Source organism: Schistocerca piceifrons, chromosome 2, assembly GCF_021461385.2.
Source record: "Schistocerca piceifrons isolate TAMUIC-IGC-003096 chromosome 2, iqSchPice1.1, whole genome shotgun sequence".
Classification (NCBI taxonomy): domain Eukaryota; kingdom Metazoa; phylum Arthropoda; class Insecta; order Orthoptera; family Acrididae; genus Schistocerca; species Schistocerca piceifrons.
Window position 1 is genome coordinate 305,336,584 of NC_060139.1, and position 18,183 is coordinate 305,354,766.

At 42.3% G+C, this 18,183-nt stretch overlaps 1 protein-coding gene across 4 annotated transcripts in view; it reads right to left on the reverse strand.

Moving 5' to 3' along the window:
• Positions 1-18,183, reverse strand: part of LOC124775109 (ATP-binding cassette sub-family C member 4-like) — a 203,973-nt gene that overhangs the window by 162,843 nt on the left and 22,947 nt on the right. For all 4 annotated transcript variants that reach the window (XM_047249940.1, XM_047249938.1, XM_047249939.1 and 1 more), the window contains exon 2: positions 7,057-7,167. In XM_047249940.1, the coding sequence (XP_047105896.1) occupies positions 7,057-7,167 (111 nt within the window). The remainder of the gene's footprint in view (positions 1-7,056; positions 7,168-18,183) is intronic.

Genomic DNA, 18,183 nt, shown 5'->3' on the forward strand with positions numbered 1-18,183 from the left:
CTTGATTGCTTCGCCGTAAAAGCTTAATTTCCTTAACCCCCCTCCCCCACCCCAAGAGAAGGAAAAGAGGTCTTTGCAAGCAGACGGACAACAAAATGGAACCTATACGTTAAGGGTTCCATTTTTCCGGTTGAGGTAAACATTGAACAAATTAATTATATAAGCAATAAGTAATAACAGCACGCGATATTGGATCAATGAGTGACTACAACTATTATCTGAAAAAAATAACCACAATGACGATTCTAAAATTTTTTTAATTATCTGCACATTTAGTGAATTGCACGACGAATGTAAGTCCCTATGTCCATGTAAAGTGTACACATCAGTAGCGAACGTTCTATCATTCATTATGCTATGGTTGCACTATGCACATCGTATCTCTTACATTCCGCAACAGGTACTTATCACGGAGATATTACTGTTCAGAGGCCAGTGTCTACTTTTATAACCTTAAACGTTGAACATTATAAAGCGATGCTCTAACCGGGAAACCGTAACCAGTAGTCAGATAAAAGGAAATTTAGGGATTCACATCTTAACGACTATTTAGTCATTAACAGAGCATATGGTCGTATAGGGCAAGGTTAAGGAAGGAAATTGGTCGTAACCTTTACGAAGAAACATACAATGCATTCGACCTATCGGAGTTACATATAAATCTGAATGATCAGTCTAGATGTGCACCCTGCTCTTTCCGAACACGAGAAGTACGAGGGTGTGCTTGAAAGTAATCCTCCGATTTTTATGCGAAAACTCAAAGGTTTTCAGATAAAACAAACGTTGTTAACATTGTACATATTTCATCTTTACGTCTACATATTTGCATCCCTCTGCCGCCAGAAGTCTTAATTGTTTGTAGCACGGCTGTGTGTAACTTTATTATACCGGTGCGCGAGAAACAGTGTGCTGTAATCGAGTTTCGAATTCGAAGAGTCCGTTCACACAGAGCACACTGTACTTCAGTGTGACAATGCCAGACCACACAAGAGTGCTACATCCGACCCCTTCGATTCGCTGTCATCTACGTACAGTCCCTACCTGGCCGCCACCCTATTTTCATCCATCTCCGAAACTCCAAGAACACGTTCGAGGACTTCACTTTTCATGGTGATGAAGCGATGCCAGGGTAGGTGAGGTTGTGGCTTCGTCAACAAAGTTGAACATTGTACAGTGATGGTGTCAAACTGGTGTCTGTCTGTGAGAAATGTGTTCGTCGCCAGGGCGACTGTTGAGAAATACGTATGTAGACAAGAAGAACACAGATGTACGAAGCTGATAACGTTTGTTTTATTTAAAAAGAGTTAAGATTTTTCACATAAAAATCGGACGCATTAATTTTCAGCACGCATTCGTATCGTAACTGTACTGTCACCTCAGTCGGTGTAAAAAATTACGCCATAGAAAGCATGTAGAAGTAACTGCAGGTACAGGCAAAATAAAATAATCTGAAGAAAGCATACCAAACATTTCGCAAATTCGAGCTAAAGGAAAATTAAAATAGGAAGTGATGCCTACAAATTTAAGATACATGCTCGAAGGGGAAAAAGAAAACACGAATCATGAAGGGATTATTCGAAGAAGACGGAAATCTGTAGCTGTAATGTACATTTACTGACAGACAGTGGTTATAGATTCATAAAAATTAGATAATATTTTTTTAAGAGAAAGATCTTCACAAACTGAGCAAGTTAATAACGCGTTTGTCCACCTCTGGTCCTTACGCAACCAGTTATTCGGCTTGGCATTGGTTGGCAGAGTAGTTGGATGTTCTCCTGAATGATATCGAGCCCCATTATGTCCAACTGCCGCTTTAGGTCGTCAAAATTCCGAGCTGGTTTGAAGACCCTACCCACAATGATATATATGTTCTCAGTTGGGGAGACATCCGGCGACATTGCTGGCGAAGGTAGGGTTTCGCAAGCACGAAGATAAGCAGTAGGAAGTCTCACCGTGTGAGGACCGGCATTATCCTTGTGAACTGTAAACTCAGGTTGGCTTACCATGAAGGGTAACAAAATGGGGCGCAGAGTATCGTCGATTTGCCATGCCCCGATGACCGCCGAAGACATGTCCTGGAGACGCCCGCAATAAGGACCGACATCCGGGGGTGATGGTGTACGGTTCCATTTCGTTTCATAGCAGCATCCCTTTGATTGTCACCCGCGGCGCCCTTACAGCACAGAGATACGTCAACGATGTTCTACCCCTCGTTTTGTTTCCCTTCATGGAAACATAATGCTCGCCTGCACACGGCGAGAGTGTTTGGTGCTTATCTTCGTGCTTGCGGAATCCTACCTTGCCCATCAAGGTCGCCTGACCTCTCCCCGGTTGAGAACTTTTGGAGCATTATGGGCAAGGCCCTCCAATCAGCTCAGCATTTTGATGATCTAATACGCCAATTGGACAGAATTTGACACGATATCCCTCAGGCGGGCAACCAACAACTCTATCAAGCCGAGTGACTGTTTGCATGAGGGCCTGACGTAAGCCAGCGCATTAGTGTCTTGCTCAGTTTGAAGCTCGCTTTCTTGAATAAATCATCCAATTTTTTTGAAATGGTGAATTATGTACATCTACAGATTTCAGTCCCGTTCGGATATAATTCCTTCGTGGTGCAGATTTTTCAGTCTTATAATGTTTTTATATAAAGATTTGTCTGTGTTTATGCTTATTTTCACTTCTCTTGGACCACTGAATTGATTTCAGTGAAATTTGGTTCGTATACTACCAACTGTCTGGAAGTAATCACAGTGGAGATGAGAACCACCTAGCTCCCATTGGGGTGACATAGTGGACAGACCAGAAGGGGGAGGGGGCGGGGTGGGGGGGAGATGGAGGGGGGAGACATGTGCAATATATGTGACATACACAGGCGTGGGTGAAGCCACAGATGAAAGGCTAGTAAAATAGCTAGTAATATATGAACGAGGCTTAAGGTGGCCTCCTTAATTCAAATCTTTATCGATAGTCACAGCTTAATCACGATTAATGCGGTAGTAATTATACGTGTTTAATTTTTCACATCTTTAAATAAACACAAATCTATATTCAGTTCATACTTTACATAGCGTACAGGCGCGCGAAGGAATTGCGTTAATATCACTTTAATACGAATTAAACAGGACCAAAAAAAGAAATGTGAAAACAATCAAAATATAAGAAAGATTTTCTCTGGATTGGAATACTGACCAGTTCGTACAGCTTAACACGCATCATGGCAGCTTGAGACACACGGAGATGAGCCAGACTCTGATCAAACCCGAGAGGCAACTTAATGACAGTTCTTCTGCCAAACAGGGCAATAAGTAGTTTGTACGTGGTTTCCCAGGCTCGGCTAGGCAAATTCTAGGCTATTCTCAGCTGCGGCTTCACAAAATACGACTAACAAAGAGGTAAAATATGACAACACAAAACTAAGGTGACACGATTAACTAACACATGGTGCCCACGATTGTCCTCACTTGCCTAGTCCAAAGAAATGCAGTCGTGTTGTCGCAATTTTTTGTACAGTGGTAGGTGCATGAGCCACGAAGAACATACTAAAAATCCTGGCCAGTGGGGTGAGAAAGGGGGGGGGGGCAGGAGCTTGAAGGTCACTTTTTTAGGTCTTTCTGAAATAACTTTAGAACTACAGCTTCTAGTAAATCTATATACCAGTACAAAATTAAACTACCTTCAATTTCTACAAGAAACACCCGATTTATTTTTCTGTAGGAATAAGTTTCCACATTGGAGGGGAAGAAAAAAACAGGTTATTAAAAATAACGTTTTATTGGTAAATTAATTTTTACTGTTGAATGAAGTGTTTTAAGAGCAAATATTAAATTTGTGTGCCACATACAAGTGCAGGAGTGTCGTTCTAAGGGATAAACTGCGTTCTGGGGATGTAACAGGAAGTAGGGTGAAAGTATGAGGCAACGTAGATCGCCATGTGAGTGTGCACTTACTTCCTTCATAGGTCTGCATACTGAGCAGGCGATTCTCAACTCACTCTACTTGCTACGTCACAAGACGCAGCTACAGGATGTTTCACAAAGTTACACCGACCCTTTCGCACTGCGACTGGAATCACTGACGTTCCATCGTCTACACATGCCCGGGGGTGTTTATTTTCCACTAAGAGGGTTAACATGACATGGAATAAAGATATGAGTAGTTGGCAGTAATAATGCAAGAAACGCATATGGAGAGAATCTAAATCTCTTACAATTGTTTTACACTGCTAGAGTGAAAACTGACTCAGTCTTGCAGGAAAGGTAACTTCCCCATTACCAGCACTCTTCCGTTTTCAGTTTACAGGCAGGATATGCCTCCCTAGCGTTTCTTGTCCAGTTCTCTGTGAGTAGACAAAATAATTTCACTGAGTTGAATGCGTTTATGGCTATGGTCAGCCATCTTCAGGCTGTTGTGTCGGTGTAGTGGTAGCGGAAATTTGGCGCGTCGCATGGGACACCTCAGGTGCCGCTTGTTTGGCCCACGGGCTCTGCTGCCGAGGCGCCTCCTAGCGTGCCCGACGCTGTGTATCCGCCCTCACCGCAGGATGAGTGGTAACGGGATCGCTCGCTCGAGGTGGGGGGGGGGGGGGGGGGGGGGGGCAATGTGAAGGCTGGACATCTGACCTGGCCTATTCGCCCTGTGAGAACTTGGGGCCGTTCCTTCTGCAGGGTCCGAGGAGGCACACGTGGCTGGGCGCTTGCTAGTTGTCGGGACTCACGTTAGGCGCCCTGTGGAGCCCATTGAGGAAACAACGGCTAGGGCTGGAATGAAAGCCAATGTGCACTCTATACTGTAGGTCTGCAGAGGCCTAGTTTGACATGCGGTGGCGGCGTAACCTGCGCCTATCGAGCGTGAAGTTAGCAGTCATCTTCAAGTTGTGGTTCAAGTCGACACCAATGATGCCTGTCGTTTGGGTTCTGATAACATCCGCAGTTCATATGGGCTCGCTGAATTGGTGAAGGCTGCTAGTCTCGCTCGTCGGGTGCGAGCAGAGTTCACAATCTGCAGCATTGCATTGCATCCTTGGATTTGAAACTGAGTGGAGGGCCTTAACCAAAGACTTAGTTACGGGGTGGAGAATGGTAGGACTCCCCTTGACAGGCTATGGGTGCTCTACACTAGTGAAGCAGGACCTGTGGAGTGCACATTTTTCTACCTAAGAGGTAGCTTGAGGTACTCTGATGAATATTCGCCAGTCAACACGCAGAGAGCAAATCAGACCAAGATCAGACTGAAGAAAGTCTAAACTAAATCTTAGCTATGCGTTGCGTCACTTGAGGAAAATTGAGGAATTTATTGTGCTCTGTCAAAGACGACCTTGGCCTCAGAAAACGTTGCGTGTACAAAATCCCATGCCAATGTGGAAAATCTTATATTGGACGGACATGCCGAACGTGCAAGAACGTTGCGTCGAACATCGTCATACACGCCTGGGGCAACCTGATAAATCAGCGGTAGCGTAACATTGCCTGGACACGGGACATCGTATGCTTTACGAACAGACGGAAATTTTATCCCCAGCGTCATCTTTCTGGGACTGTGTTATTAAGGATGCCATACATATTCGCGATGCTTTCTAGATCTGTGCTGATTTGTGGACAAGATCAGGCCCAGATCAGCAACGGAAATAGGTCGCCTAGGTTTTATGGAACTTGACACATTTTAACGCAAGTCAAGCAACACATCGAAGCACAGTAGTGTTCTTGACAAGCACACGACTAATCCCATCCATCACATATATTCACACTCACCTTGAAAGGTATGTCTGTTGGTGTATAGTAAATCGCTCCACCCCTCAGACCACTTTACGACTGCTAGCAATTTCTGAATAGAAGAGACTTATGCAGGCTACCAGTAACACAGTAAATGGTGAGAGAAGCACAATAACTTTCCGGTCATTCATTAATTCACTGCCAACTGACTGCAATATGGCTACACCGCCGACATATGACAGAGAGAAATGCGTGACTACAACCCGACGACCAACCTTCCTCTCATGTATCTACTCTCTAAACTGTCACACCCCCAGAACACAATTTACCCCACAGTAGGTTCTACTGCACTTAGGTAAAGAATGCACACAGATTAATTTTTTAACCCAGTAAGTTTTTTGTACAAAATTTTATGCGGTTTAATTTCGTATTGGTAAACATTTTCGCTATAAGCTTCCATTTTCGAGGTATTCAAGAAAAACATAAAAGTAACCTTTAAAGGACCCCTCGCAACTCCCCACCGGTCAGAATTTTTAATGTGTTATTCATTAACTACTTATCACGGTACAAAAATGTGAGTGCACACGAATTTTCCCCCTTATTCGACCTCTTTTGATCTTCACTGATTGGGCTGTTAGCGTAACTGAACAACTGTGGGACATTAACAGCATTCGGACACAAAAAAATAAGTTTTTCAAATTATCCAGTAACGACAAATGAATGCTGAGGAAGAGACGTTATCCTAAAGGGCAAAATTATTTTGGGCCTTTGTTGGGGAGTACTGTTTTCTCTCGATCGAAATGTTATGCTGCATATGAATCTAGCCCTACATTAAAATCCTTCGATTTCGATCCGTGTGGCACACACTGCAAACTTTATATTTTTGACATTACCTGATGTGTGCTAAACTTTTTGTCGGACGTCTATGACGTGGGCACAACTGACGCTTTGCAACTTTTTTCAGTTGAGGGGAGAAGAGAAAATATCACAAAGTGCGAAGGAATTTCTCGGCAAATGCGGGCTGTAGAGTTTCCCACGACCTGCACGAGACATACTAATTCCTTAAACTATTTGAAATACTTCTGTGGCAAATGAACAAACCTGATACAAAAATATGGCTTCAAAGTGGCTATAGTACTTGTTTTAAACTACCATTGCTGTCTGCAATGTCTGGGGTGTGAATCATCAATTTTAGTTAACTCTTATCAAATTTACTGAAAGTCTTCAGTTCTACCAAAAGCACTCCCTTGGAGGAAAACAGACTTTTTACAAAAAGGAAGAATCTAGTATTGTTAATAATAATCAATGAACTAACAGAACATATAGGAACGAGATATCTACTCACTTTTCCAGACGATCGCCCAGATCCTGTGTACAGTCTTCTTCGAGCCTTTCATATAAGTCGTCTTCCGTGATTCCTTTCTTGTAGCTCTTCCATATCAACTTACGAAGCCACCTGCAACAAGATAAGCGCATTGCAGAATAAATCATGTTTGGAGTCCATAATCGAAAAAATATTAAGATTTGCGGCTGGTGCACTGATTTAAAATCTGAAACCAAGTCAGCCTGGTTCGTGTTGTGTAGTTATTCTTTGGTTAGGACCCTAAATCAACTATTTCATGGCACCAGACAAATGTACTTCACAGGCGGGCACGAACGAGAATGCAACATGCGATATCTCTCGCCCAGTTACCTTGAGTAAGATTGATACAAGCGTGTTTCAAAATTATTGTCAATTCAGTTACACGTGTCAGACTTACGCATAATGATTACGGTTGTATACTCGAGGCATAAAACTCTACGGAGAGTTAAGTATTTGAAGACATGCAAACATTTGTCAATAGGGAGATACGTACCTTTATCATTAACCATCCTTTCGTTAGCGACCCGCATGTCTGAACTCATTAAGACTAGTACGGACGTGTGATATATTGATGCCCTGAGGTATTTCTAGATTTTTTTATAACTGTCAATGACGTGAGTGTGGGAGATGGAAGAGGAGCTGCATGGTGCACATTCTGCGATACATTACTTTTGGTTCCGTGTCTACGAATTTGCGCAATGATGGTATTACCAGAGAACTGAAAGGAAACAATTTCACCTGCTGCTCGTGCGAAATGAACGTTCCTATAGAACCAAGTGGATTGCCAACCTAGGAGCAGCCAATGTGGCAGATTCACTGAAGCCAGCCGCGGAAGAGATGTTTTCGGGGTAGTACAACAACCCACTGGTAGTCGGATAATGTTAGGAAGGAGACTTATCGCTTAGCGGCTACACGGGTAGCAGGGGTTGTGTGGCGTGGGCTGGGCGCTTTTTTAGGTTAGATGGCCTTGGGCAAGTACAGAAAGGGCAACAGCCTCAACGGGTGCGGGGCAAAGCCAGGACTTGCGGGGACCAAGCAGCAATCGGTATTATAATTGTCAACTGTCGAAGCTGCGTTGGTAAAGTACCAGAACTTCAAGCGCTGATAGAAAGCACCGAAGCTGAAATCGTTATAGGTACAGAAAGCTGGCTTAAGCCAGAGATAAATTCTGCCGAAATTCTTACAAAGGTACAGACGATGTTTAGAAAGGATAGATTGCATGCAACCGGTGGTGGAGTGTTCGTCGCTGTTAGTAGTAGTTTATCCTGTAGTGAAGTAGAAGTGGATAGTTCCTGTGAATTATTATGGGTGGAGGTTACACTCAACAACCGAACTAGGTTAATAATTGGCTCCTTTTACCGACCTCCCGACTCAGCAGCATTAGTGGCAGAACAACTTAGAGAAAATTTGGAATACATTTCACATAAATTCTCACAGCATGTTATAGTCTTAGGTGGAGATTTCAATTTACCAGATATAGACTGGGACACTCAGATGTTTAGGATGGGTGGTAGGGACAGAGCATCGAGTGACATTATACTGAGTGAACTATCCGAAAATTACCTCGAGCAATTAAATAGAGAACCGACTCGTGGAGATAACATCTTGGACCTACTGATAACAAACAGACCCGAACTTTTCGACTCTGTATGTACAGAACAGGGAATCAGTGATCATAAGGCCGTTGCAGCATCCCTGAATATGGAAGTTAATAGGAATATAAAAAAAGGGAGGAAGGTTTATCTGTTTAGCAAGAGTAACAGAAGGCATATTTCAGACTACCTAACACATCAAAACGAAAATTTCTGTTCCGACACTGACAATGTTGAGTGTTTATGGAAAAAGTTCAAGGCAATCGTAAAATGCGTTTTAGACAGGTACGTGCCGAGTAAAAATGTGAGGGACGGGAAAAACCTACCGTGGTACAACAACAAAGTTAGAAAACTACTGCGAAAGCAAAGAGAGCTCCACTCCAAGTTTAAACGCAGCCAAAACCTCTCAGACAAACAGAAGCTAAACGATGTCAACGTTAGCGTAAGGAGGGCTATGCGTGAAGCGTTCAGTGAATTCGAAAGTAAAATTCTATGTACCGACTTGACAGAAAATCCTAGGAAGTTCTGGTCTTACGTTAAATCAGTAAGTGGCTCGAAACAGCAAATCCAGACACTACAGGATGATGATGGCATTGAAACAGAGGATGATACGCGTAAAGCTGAAATACTAAACACCTTTTTCCAAAGCTGTTTCACAGAGGAAGACCGCACTGCAGTTCCTTCTCTAAATCCACGCACAAACGAAAAAATTGCTGACATCGAAATAAGTGTCCAAGAAATAGAAAAGCAACTCAAATCACTCAATAGAGGAAAGTCCACTGGACCTGACGGGATACCAATTCGATTCTACACAGAGTACGCGAAAGAACTTGCCCCCCTTCTAACAGCCGTGTACCGCAAGTCTCTAGAGGAACGGAGGGTTCCAAATGATTGGAAAAGAGCACAGATAGTCCCAGTCTTCAAGAAGGGTCGTCGAGCAGATGCGCAAAACTATAGACCTATATCTCTGACGTCGGTCTGTTGTAGAATTTTAGAACATGTTTTTTGCTCGAGTATCATGTCGTTTTTGGAATCCCAGAATCTACTATGTAGGAATCAACATGGATTCCGGAAACAGCGATCGTGTGAGACCCAACTCGCTTTATTTGTTCATGAGACCCAGAAAATATTAAATACAGGCTCCCAGGTAGATGCTATTTTTCTTGACTTCCGGAAGGCGTTCGATACAGTTCCGCACAGTCGCCTGATAAACAAAGTAAGAGCCTACGGAATATCAGACCAGCTGTGTGGCTGGATTGAAGAGTTTTTAGCAAACAGAACACAGCACGTTGTTATCAATGGAGAGACGTCTACAGACAAAGTAACCTCCGGCGTGCCACAGGGGAGTGTTATGGGACCATTGCTTTTCACAATATATATAAATGACCTAGTAGATAGTGTCGGAAGTTCCATGCGGCTTTTCGCGGATGATGCTGTAGTATACAGAGAAGTTGCAGCATTAGAAAATTGTAGCGAAATGCAGGAAGATCTGCAGCGGATAGGCACTTGGTGCAGGGAGTGGCAACTGACCCTTAACATAGACAAATGTAATGTATTGCGAATACATAGAAAGAAGGATCCTTTATTGTATGATTATATGATAGCGGAACAAACACTGGTAGCAGTTACTTCTGTAAAATATCTGGGAGTATGCGTGCGGAACGATTTGAAGTGGAATGATCATATAAAATTAATTGTTGGTAAGGCGGGTACCAGGTTGAGATTCATTGGGAGAGTGCTTAGAAAATGTAGTCCATCAACAAAGGAGGTGGCTTACAAAACAATCGTTCGACCTATACTTGAGTATTGCTCATCAGTGTGGGATCCGTACCAGATCGGTCTGACGGAGGAGATAGAGAAGATCCAAAGAAGAGCGGCGCGTTTCGTCACAGGGTTATTTGGTAACCGTGATAGCGTTACGGAGATGTTTAATAAACTCAAGTGGCAGACTCTGCAAGAGAGGCGCTCTGCATCGCGGTGTAGCTTGCTCGCCAGGTTTCGAGAGGGTGCGTTTCTGGATGAGGTATCGAATATATTGCTTCCCGCTACTTATACCTCCCGAGGAGATCACGAATGTAAAATTAGAGAGATTAGAGCACGCACGGAGGCTTTCAGACAGTCGTTCTTCCCGCGAACCATACGCGACTGGAACAGGAAAGGGAGATAATGACAGTGGCACGTAAAGTGCCCTCCGCCACACACCGTTGGGTGGCTTGCGGAGTATAAATGTAGATGTAGATCGTGCTGCCGTCTTCTTTAAGAATGAGCGTTTGCGTTTGAACCCGAGTTGATGTCCACTTAGGTTATTGTCGCAACAGGTAAACCTTCATACGGCGCAGTAGAACCCAGGCGCAATTAATTTTATTTCCTCCCATGGTCATCGGATCTCCGCGTGTTTCTATCGTTTTAATATTTGCAGGGAAATGCCTGAAGAATATATCGTTTAGTTTTCACCACGATTCCTGTGTCTATAATTTCTTTCACTCGACCAGCAGAAACAATGGATAGTGTATTGCTACTGCCTCTCATTTTATAGCTCTGGAGTTTGTCTACGGTCATAATATCGCTGTCCAACATTGCAAGTAGGATCGAACCGACGCCATTTGATCTAAAGTATTTCTTTTTCCTATAATATGCGCTGGTGTTCTTTCGTGGAAATCACCATTTGACTACGGGGTGTTTACATCAGTGGAAAGCTTGACCGAAGTTAAACTGAAAAATAAAGTACTCAAGACGGCGTATTACGAGCAAAAATATCCCTAACCTACAAATTGCAAAAATAATGGAAATGCCGTTTGGCTAGGGCCTCCCGTCGGGTAGATTGTTCGCCTGGCGCAAGTCTTTCGAGTTGACGCCACTTCGCGGCTTGCGTGTCGATGGGGATGAAATGACAACACAACACCCAGTCCATGAGCGGAGAAAATCTCTGACCCAGCCGGGAATTGAACCCGGGCTGTTAGGCATGACATTCCGTCGCGCTGACCACTCAGCTACCAGGCGCGGACATTGCAAACATAGACAGCCCGTGATAACAACGTAAACTTAATGATGCTCTCATTCTGGAGGAGTGAGTTTCAAATGCACTTTAACCATCCTGAGGTAAGTTTCCCTCGCTTTACCTAAATCGCAATGTGTGAACTGTGAGGTCGAATTCGTAGCTTACTCTTTGCCAAATAAGCCTGTCCTCAGTCTCCAGTCACCTCTTAACTGTATGGAGTTAGTGACCCGCCCCGGTTTTGCACAGATAGCACTGCGTATTCATGGCCGGACCACTTGGCTGTCTTAACGATAATGAATTAACAACAAATCTTCGTCGTGAATATGTGTTAGAGAAAATCTTATGAAAATCCCTACAGTACTTCCTGAGATAAGCGTTCCAATACATACAGAAGAACATGGCGGGGTATTTTATTATACGCACTAAAGATAAATTCAGCATGAGAATGTACGTCTGGACAGATGTGTCCACTCAGACTTTACTCTGTACAACATTATCTACCACTTAACAAGACACCCATCTGTCAGAGTACTTAGGAGTTATTTGTTCGGTGAATATTTGCCTAACGGAACACAATACGTTACGGTACAGCGAATGTTCACCAAAATCTGAAGAAAGAATCGGATGTGCCCCGAATGTAATACAGCCTCTAATTTTCTCAATATACATAAAAAATATATCAGACAATGATCACCACTATCAGATTGGTCGCTGACAGTACTGTTTACTGCAGGGTAGTACCGTAATTACATTTTCTAAAGGAAATGCGAAAGGACTTACAAACTTTGGAGTTCATGTAGTGACAGCTCTCTAAATATGAATAAATGAAAGATTACGCAAGATTACGCCTATAACTCTAAGTATCCGATCACAAGAATAGTGACTAGCATCTTTATCACGTCACATTTAGGAGTAGCATTAAACGCGACGAACACGTAAAACGCTATCAGGGAAGGCTGAAAGAACATTTAGATCTGTTGGAAGTGATTTGGGGAAGTGTAGTGTACCTGCAAAGGTGATCACAAACAAGACTAGTTCGACCAATTCTAGAATATTGTTCGATTGCTTGGCGTTGGTGTCAAGTTACCTTGACAACAAACATCGAATAAAGTAGGCGCACACACTATAGCGTTCAAATTAAGTTGATGTAATCCATAATAACGCGTGATGGAGATGTTGGGGATACTTAAAAGGGACTCTTCGGAAGAAAAACTCCGTAGTTACCGCAGAATCCCGTCTAGTAATTTTAGAGAACTCGAATTCGAGAAAAACTGATATCATGTCACCACCATCGTAATCTTGAGTAGGCGTCTTGCGAATAATTTAAGAGAAATTGGGGCACACACACACAGGCATAGATACATGTTCCCTCACTCCGTAAGCAGATGAAGTGAGACAAAAAAGCGCTAATATTTATTCAACGTATCCTTTCTTACGCTCTTGAGTATATAGGAACATTCCATCTTCCTGGAGATGGATTGACGGACTGAGCGTTTCCACGGAACACCTTAGTGAACGTATGTTTCACACTCAGCAAGAGATATTTCAGTATCAAGTGGAATTTTGCGTTAACTTGCAATGTATATGCTTGTTTCTGATCCATCCACTCTTCCAGTTATACAGCACAGGATTAATCTGTAGAATAGTACGCTAACATCTTAACATATGTTAGGTAAACATTACGAAGCACTATCTCATACTAATGCTACACTTTTTGGGAACTACGATAGCTTAGCATTTTCCAAATTAAAAAAGCATGTACTTTTTTCTTCCGGTTCTTTATTTTATTACTTTTATTGAATGATGAAGTAAATTTTTGTTGATTTCATCATCGATAATTGTTTGCAAACTGCTATGGTTTCGTGGAACCAAAATTTGAAATGTTGTGTTCCATTTATTTTAATGAACACAACTTTATGTATTCTGACTGTGCCAACCAGTACGATGCGCATGCAAAGAGAAACCAGGTAACTGAGTTCGGGTTCAATATCTCGTATGACACAATTTGGCTGCATTCCATTTGGAAGTCAGAAATAGTAAAGATGAGAACATCAGAGACGAAGTTACTCGGGATGAAATTTTGTAAGAATAGTCGCTGAATCTGTTAAAACTGAGCTCTACTGTGTTTTTTCATACTTTTAAAATTCCCTTGTTGGACAGCATTTGCTGTGATCTGCTTGATCAGAAGGCAATTGTTCATCTTTGATGGAAGTCATTGGAAAATATAGGCCAGTTTCACGAGCCATTTTTTTCAGTAGCTGCTCAATTGCTTCAAGCTTTGTGGTGATAAGCATTCTGCACACTTCATGGTATTACGATGAATAATAAATGATCTGCTAGCAGGTACCTCGCGATAACTAATGTTGTACTAACAGTTTTAAGATTGTGCCTGTATCATATACACTTTTTTAAAAAAAGCACTCCGCCTTCAGGCCACGAGTGTCATTTTAGCACAGGAAATTTTGTCGTGTGAAGAATACACTTAAAGGCAGCAACAAACGTCGAATTTTACGTATTCTGTTTTTTCAATGGTGCGCACGTATACTATAGTTGCTGTATTTTCATAAAGTAGCCACAGATAACATACATTAACAAGAACATTGTTGTACTTAAAATTTTCATGTTTGTAACTAGCTTTGGGTATTTTACCTTTATGTTATGCATATCCATTTGTATTTACAGAATTCTTGTCGCTAGCACTGAATCTCAAGCCATTTTCACAGTTCGCAATTACCAGGTACACAACACTTGCTTACCGAGCGAGGTGGCGCTGTGGCTGACACACTGGACTCGCATTCGGGATGACGACGGTTCAACCCCACGTCCGGCCATCCCGATTTAGGTTTTCCATGATTTCCCTAAATCACTCCAAGCAAATGCCGGGATGGTTCCTTTGAAAGGGTACGGCCGACTTCCTACCCCGTCCTTCCCTAATCCGATGAGACCGATGACCTCGCTGTCTGGTCTCCTTCCCCAAACAACCCAACCCAGCAACACTTGCTTCAGTGTGGCATTTACATCTTCCAAGCTATATTACAGAATAGGGAAACGAGTAGAAATAAGAGAATTATGGCGGAGGAACCAATCAGAAGGTCCTTGATTAACATTACTGTGTGGACTGGCATGTCCTACAGGCGGAGCAGCTAAGTATGTACATCTTAATCTCTTTATCATTCCACGTCTCGTATAATAGAGCAGATTCCATTACAAAGTCCAGTTATGGTTCTACCATTGTTCAAGTAATATAATTTTACACAAAAGCGCTTCCTCCACCCCACTCCTCTCTCCGCGCCCACCTCCCCAAAGAAACCACTCTTTCCTGCTGAAAACAGTCTCCATCTTCCCCGATACAGCCTAATTAGTCATTCATTGATCTGATTGTTGTTTGGATAAGGATCTGTAAGACTGTAGTGGAGTTTCGCGTACTGCTGCGAATCTATGTATAAACTATGTGGATTGATCTAAGCATGGTTATAAATCTGAATTTATCGAACTAATACCCCATTCAAACAGAATCCGGTAGGCGATAAGAGCGTACTGATCGATAGACAGTAACTACCTTTTTTGAGTAATTTAGGTTTAAGTATATGCTAGGACTGAAAAGCAATATTTTACCTATATTTACCCCATTATAAATGTGTATTATCAGCGCTATTCTCCAGACAAGTCGTAGTGTTTCCTGGGCGAGGGTCTTGCGCAAAGAAGAAAGTAAGATAGGTTTCGGAGGGGGCTCTTCCTCGCCCTCTTTAAACGCTAACAGTAATTCCGCAACGTTGCTCGGATTCAACAGTTAGTCCTTTTCCAGTACAAGGGTGTGACAATCGTCCGTCTCAGAGTTCTGCGTCACACAGTTGCGGTTTAGTTTTACTATCTTTCTGCTTAAATGCACTTTTAAATGCAACGTTTCCTTATCAGCTGCGGAGCGAGCTTGAGGGCGTATTACCTGAGCCAGCTGAATCGCAGACATCCGCCCTACAAGTCGGATAAAGTTGGGGCATTACAGCAACGTGACTCAGCAGTCCGTCTACATACCCTCAACTCCGCGCGAAATCTTTAAGAGTTTGCTGGCGCATCCGGGCGACGGAAAGATTATACTACCGACCATCACTAATCAACGAAGAAAGAATTTCGATGAACTCCACTATTCTGAACTAATCTGCATCCCTCATTCTAGTAGCCATGGAATTATTAATTTTATTCATGTATGTACTCATAACCTACAGGCAATCTATACCAGCCAGTCTTAAATTATTGATGAAGTACGTTCCAGATATAGGAATCGATAAATACCGCAAAAAATAGTGTCATGTGCGGAAACTTAACGTTACATTAGCAATAATTACCCGTGAACTTCTTTTACGTGGTTTAATATTTGAAGGGCATCGAATCGCAAAGCATTGAGATTTTTTTTGTCCCTTTGCTGTCTACATGAATAGTCTGTCATTTCAGAAAAGTGACTACGAAGACAAATGCAATGTAACGGCATATGAGAAATGTTAGCGTAACAGTTTTGTCGTACCGGAAGCATATTTCTCTGAAGAACTTTCAAATCAGTTAACCAGAAACGAATGGTTTTCAAGAAACCACTCTGTAGAACATGTAAATTTTATTCCTCAGGACGCAGCGAGGATGATTTTATACTGGAATTAATCATTTGCTTCGACTAAGTTTAGTAAAATGTTTTCACATCGATATCATTCAAATGCCCAGAAATATATTTTATAAAGTATTCTGGTTTCGAGACAGTGAAGTGTATATTATTGTGAAGGAACAGGTTTCATTTAACCAGTCAACTCGTCTTAAATTCTCAATTCAGTGGTTTCCATAAGTAGCTTTGGAGGTTGTTTGTGCCTTTCTTCAAACATAGGATGGCAGATTCGTTCTCCTTTTCGATTAGTGCCAAATAAGAACTAAAACTGCTGATTCACCATTAGAAACGAATAAGTCTGGTAAAACTGCAGAGACGTACGCATACTACATAAGCTGTTAACTCAGTAGATGTTTACAGTAACTTCGAAATGCTTCCAAAGGTGCTTAAAATGTTGAAATTAATCACATTGGTAGTTTTGACTTTCAGATGAAGGTAAGAAACAGTCACGCAGATTCCCCATCTATTTGCGTTTCCACTGCTATATTTAATACGATTAAGAACAGACAGTTTACTATCAGCGACAAAATTTTGGCACTAGCACCACTGAGGGCTAAATACTAAACTTTAAGAAAACTTCGCTGACTGACAATGCAGTGACACCGATATTTTTTTATGAAGGTTGTAACAAAGCTTTGCTTCTCATCCTAAGGTAACGATTTAACTAAATTTCTAAGAATGAATTTCTCTTCGTACTTACATTTTTAAGCTACTCTGCGTAACAACTCATCAAAATGGAAGGGAAAACTGTCTTAGTAACGGTGTAACATTTTACAAATTTTTATCACACGTGCGGACGTTGCTTGTTCTACTGAATAACCATACGTTAACATGCAAATAACCTCTACTGAAAGCGATTGCACTAGACTAACGCTAAATGTATTTAGTGATAGCCATGCCCTCTATGGAGCGATATATTTTTAGAGCTCCGTAATATATAGTTCTTAATTATATAGAATTTCCCAACATCAAAGATTATAAAATTTAATTATTTTTGCATTACTGATACCCACTGTACGCGTGAGGAGAAGGAAATTAGTGTTTAACGTCCCATCGACAACAATGTCATCAGAGACGCAACACAGGATCTGGTTAGGGAAGGATGGAGGAAGAAATCAGCCTTGCCCTTTCGGAGGAACCATCCTGACCTGAAGCAAATTAGGGAAATCACGGGAAACCTAACTCAGGATGGTCGAACGCGGGTTTGAACCATCGTGCTAACCACCGCGGTACGCCTCTCGGTTTGTACGTGTGAGGGACGAATAATAGTATTAGTGGTGAATTTTGTATTATAGGGGGTTATGACATGGTTTAAGGCATACTTCTGTGTGTAACGTTACGTCTGCTAGTGGCTGAGGCATCAGAGGCTATGAAGGCTCAGAGCTTTCGGACTTGCACAAGTTCAACAAACCGAACTGTTTATGTGCACCCACGCAACAGCTGAGCCGTAACGTCACACCGGTGTCTCAGACCACTATTGAGCCGACGTGTGTTACGTAGGTTGCAGTGAGAAAGAGGTTATACTGTTTGCTTTATTCAGCAGTAATGGTCACACTGTGTGTAATTTTCAATCCTTCTTTCCTGTTAAAGTTGTTTTCGTGCTTTTTGAATTTCTACAGTCTCTGTACATTCTACCACAGTAATGATTGGACCTCCATTACAATAGTATCAGAGAAACGAATTTGGTGTTTCGGTGAGCCCAGTACACGAGCTCCAGCTTGTGATTTCTCCCTGTCCGTCGAATATTGCTCTTGCGTCCTTTAAGCTGGGTGTTAGTACTTCCTTTTTTAGTTCCTCTGTACACTTGACCGGATGAGCAAGCGATTTTGTGTACTCCTGTTGTGGTAAGCAGCGGGTATTGGTTTTCTGCA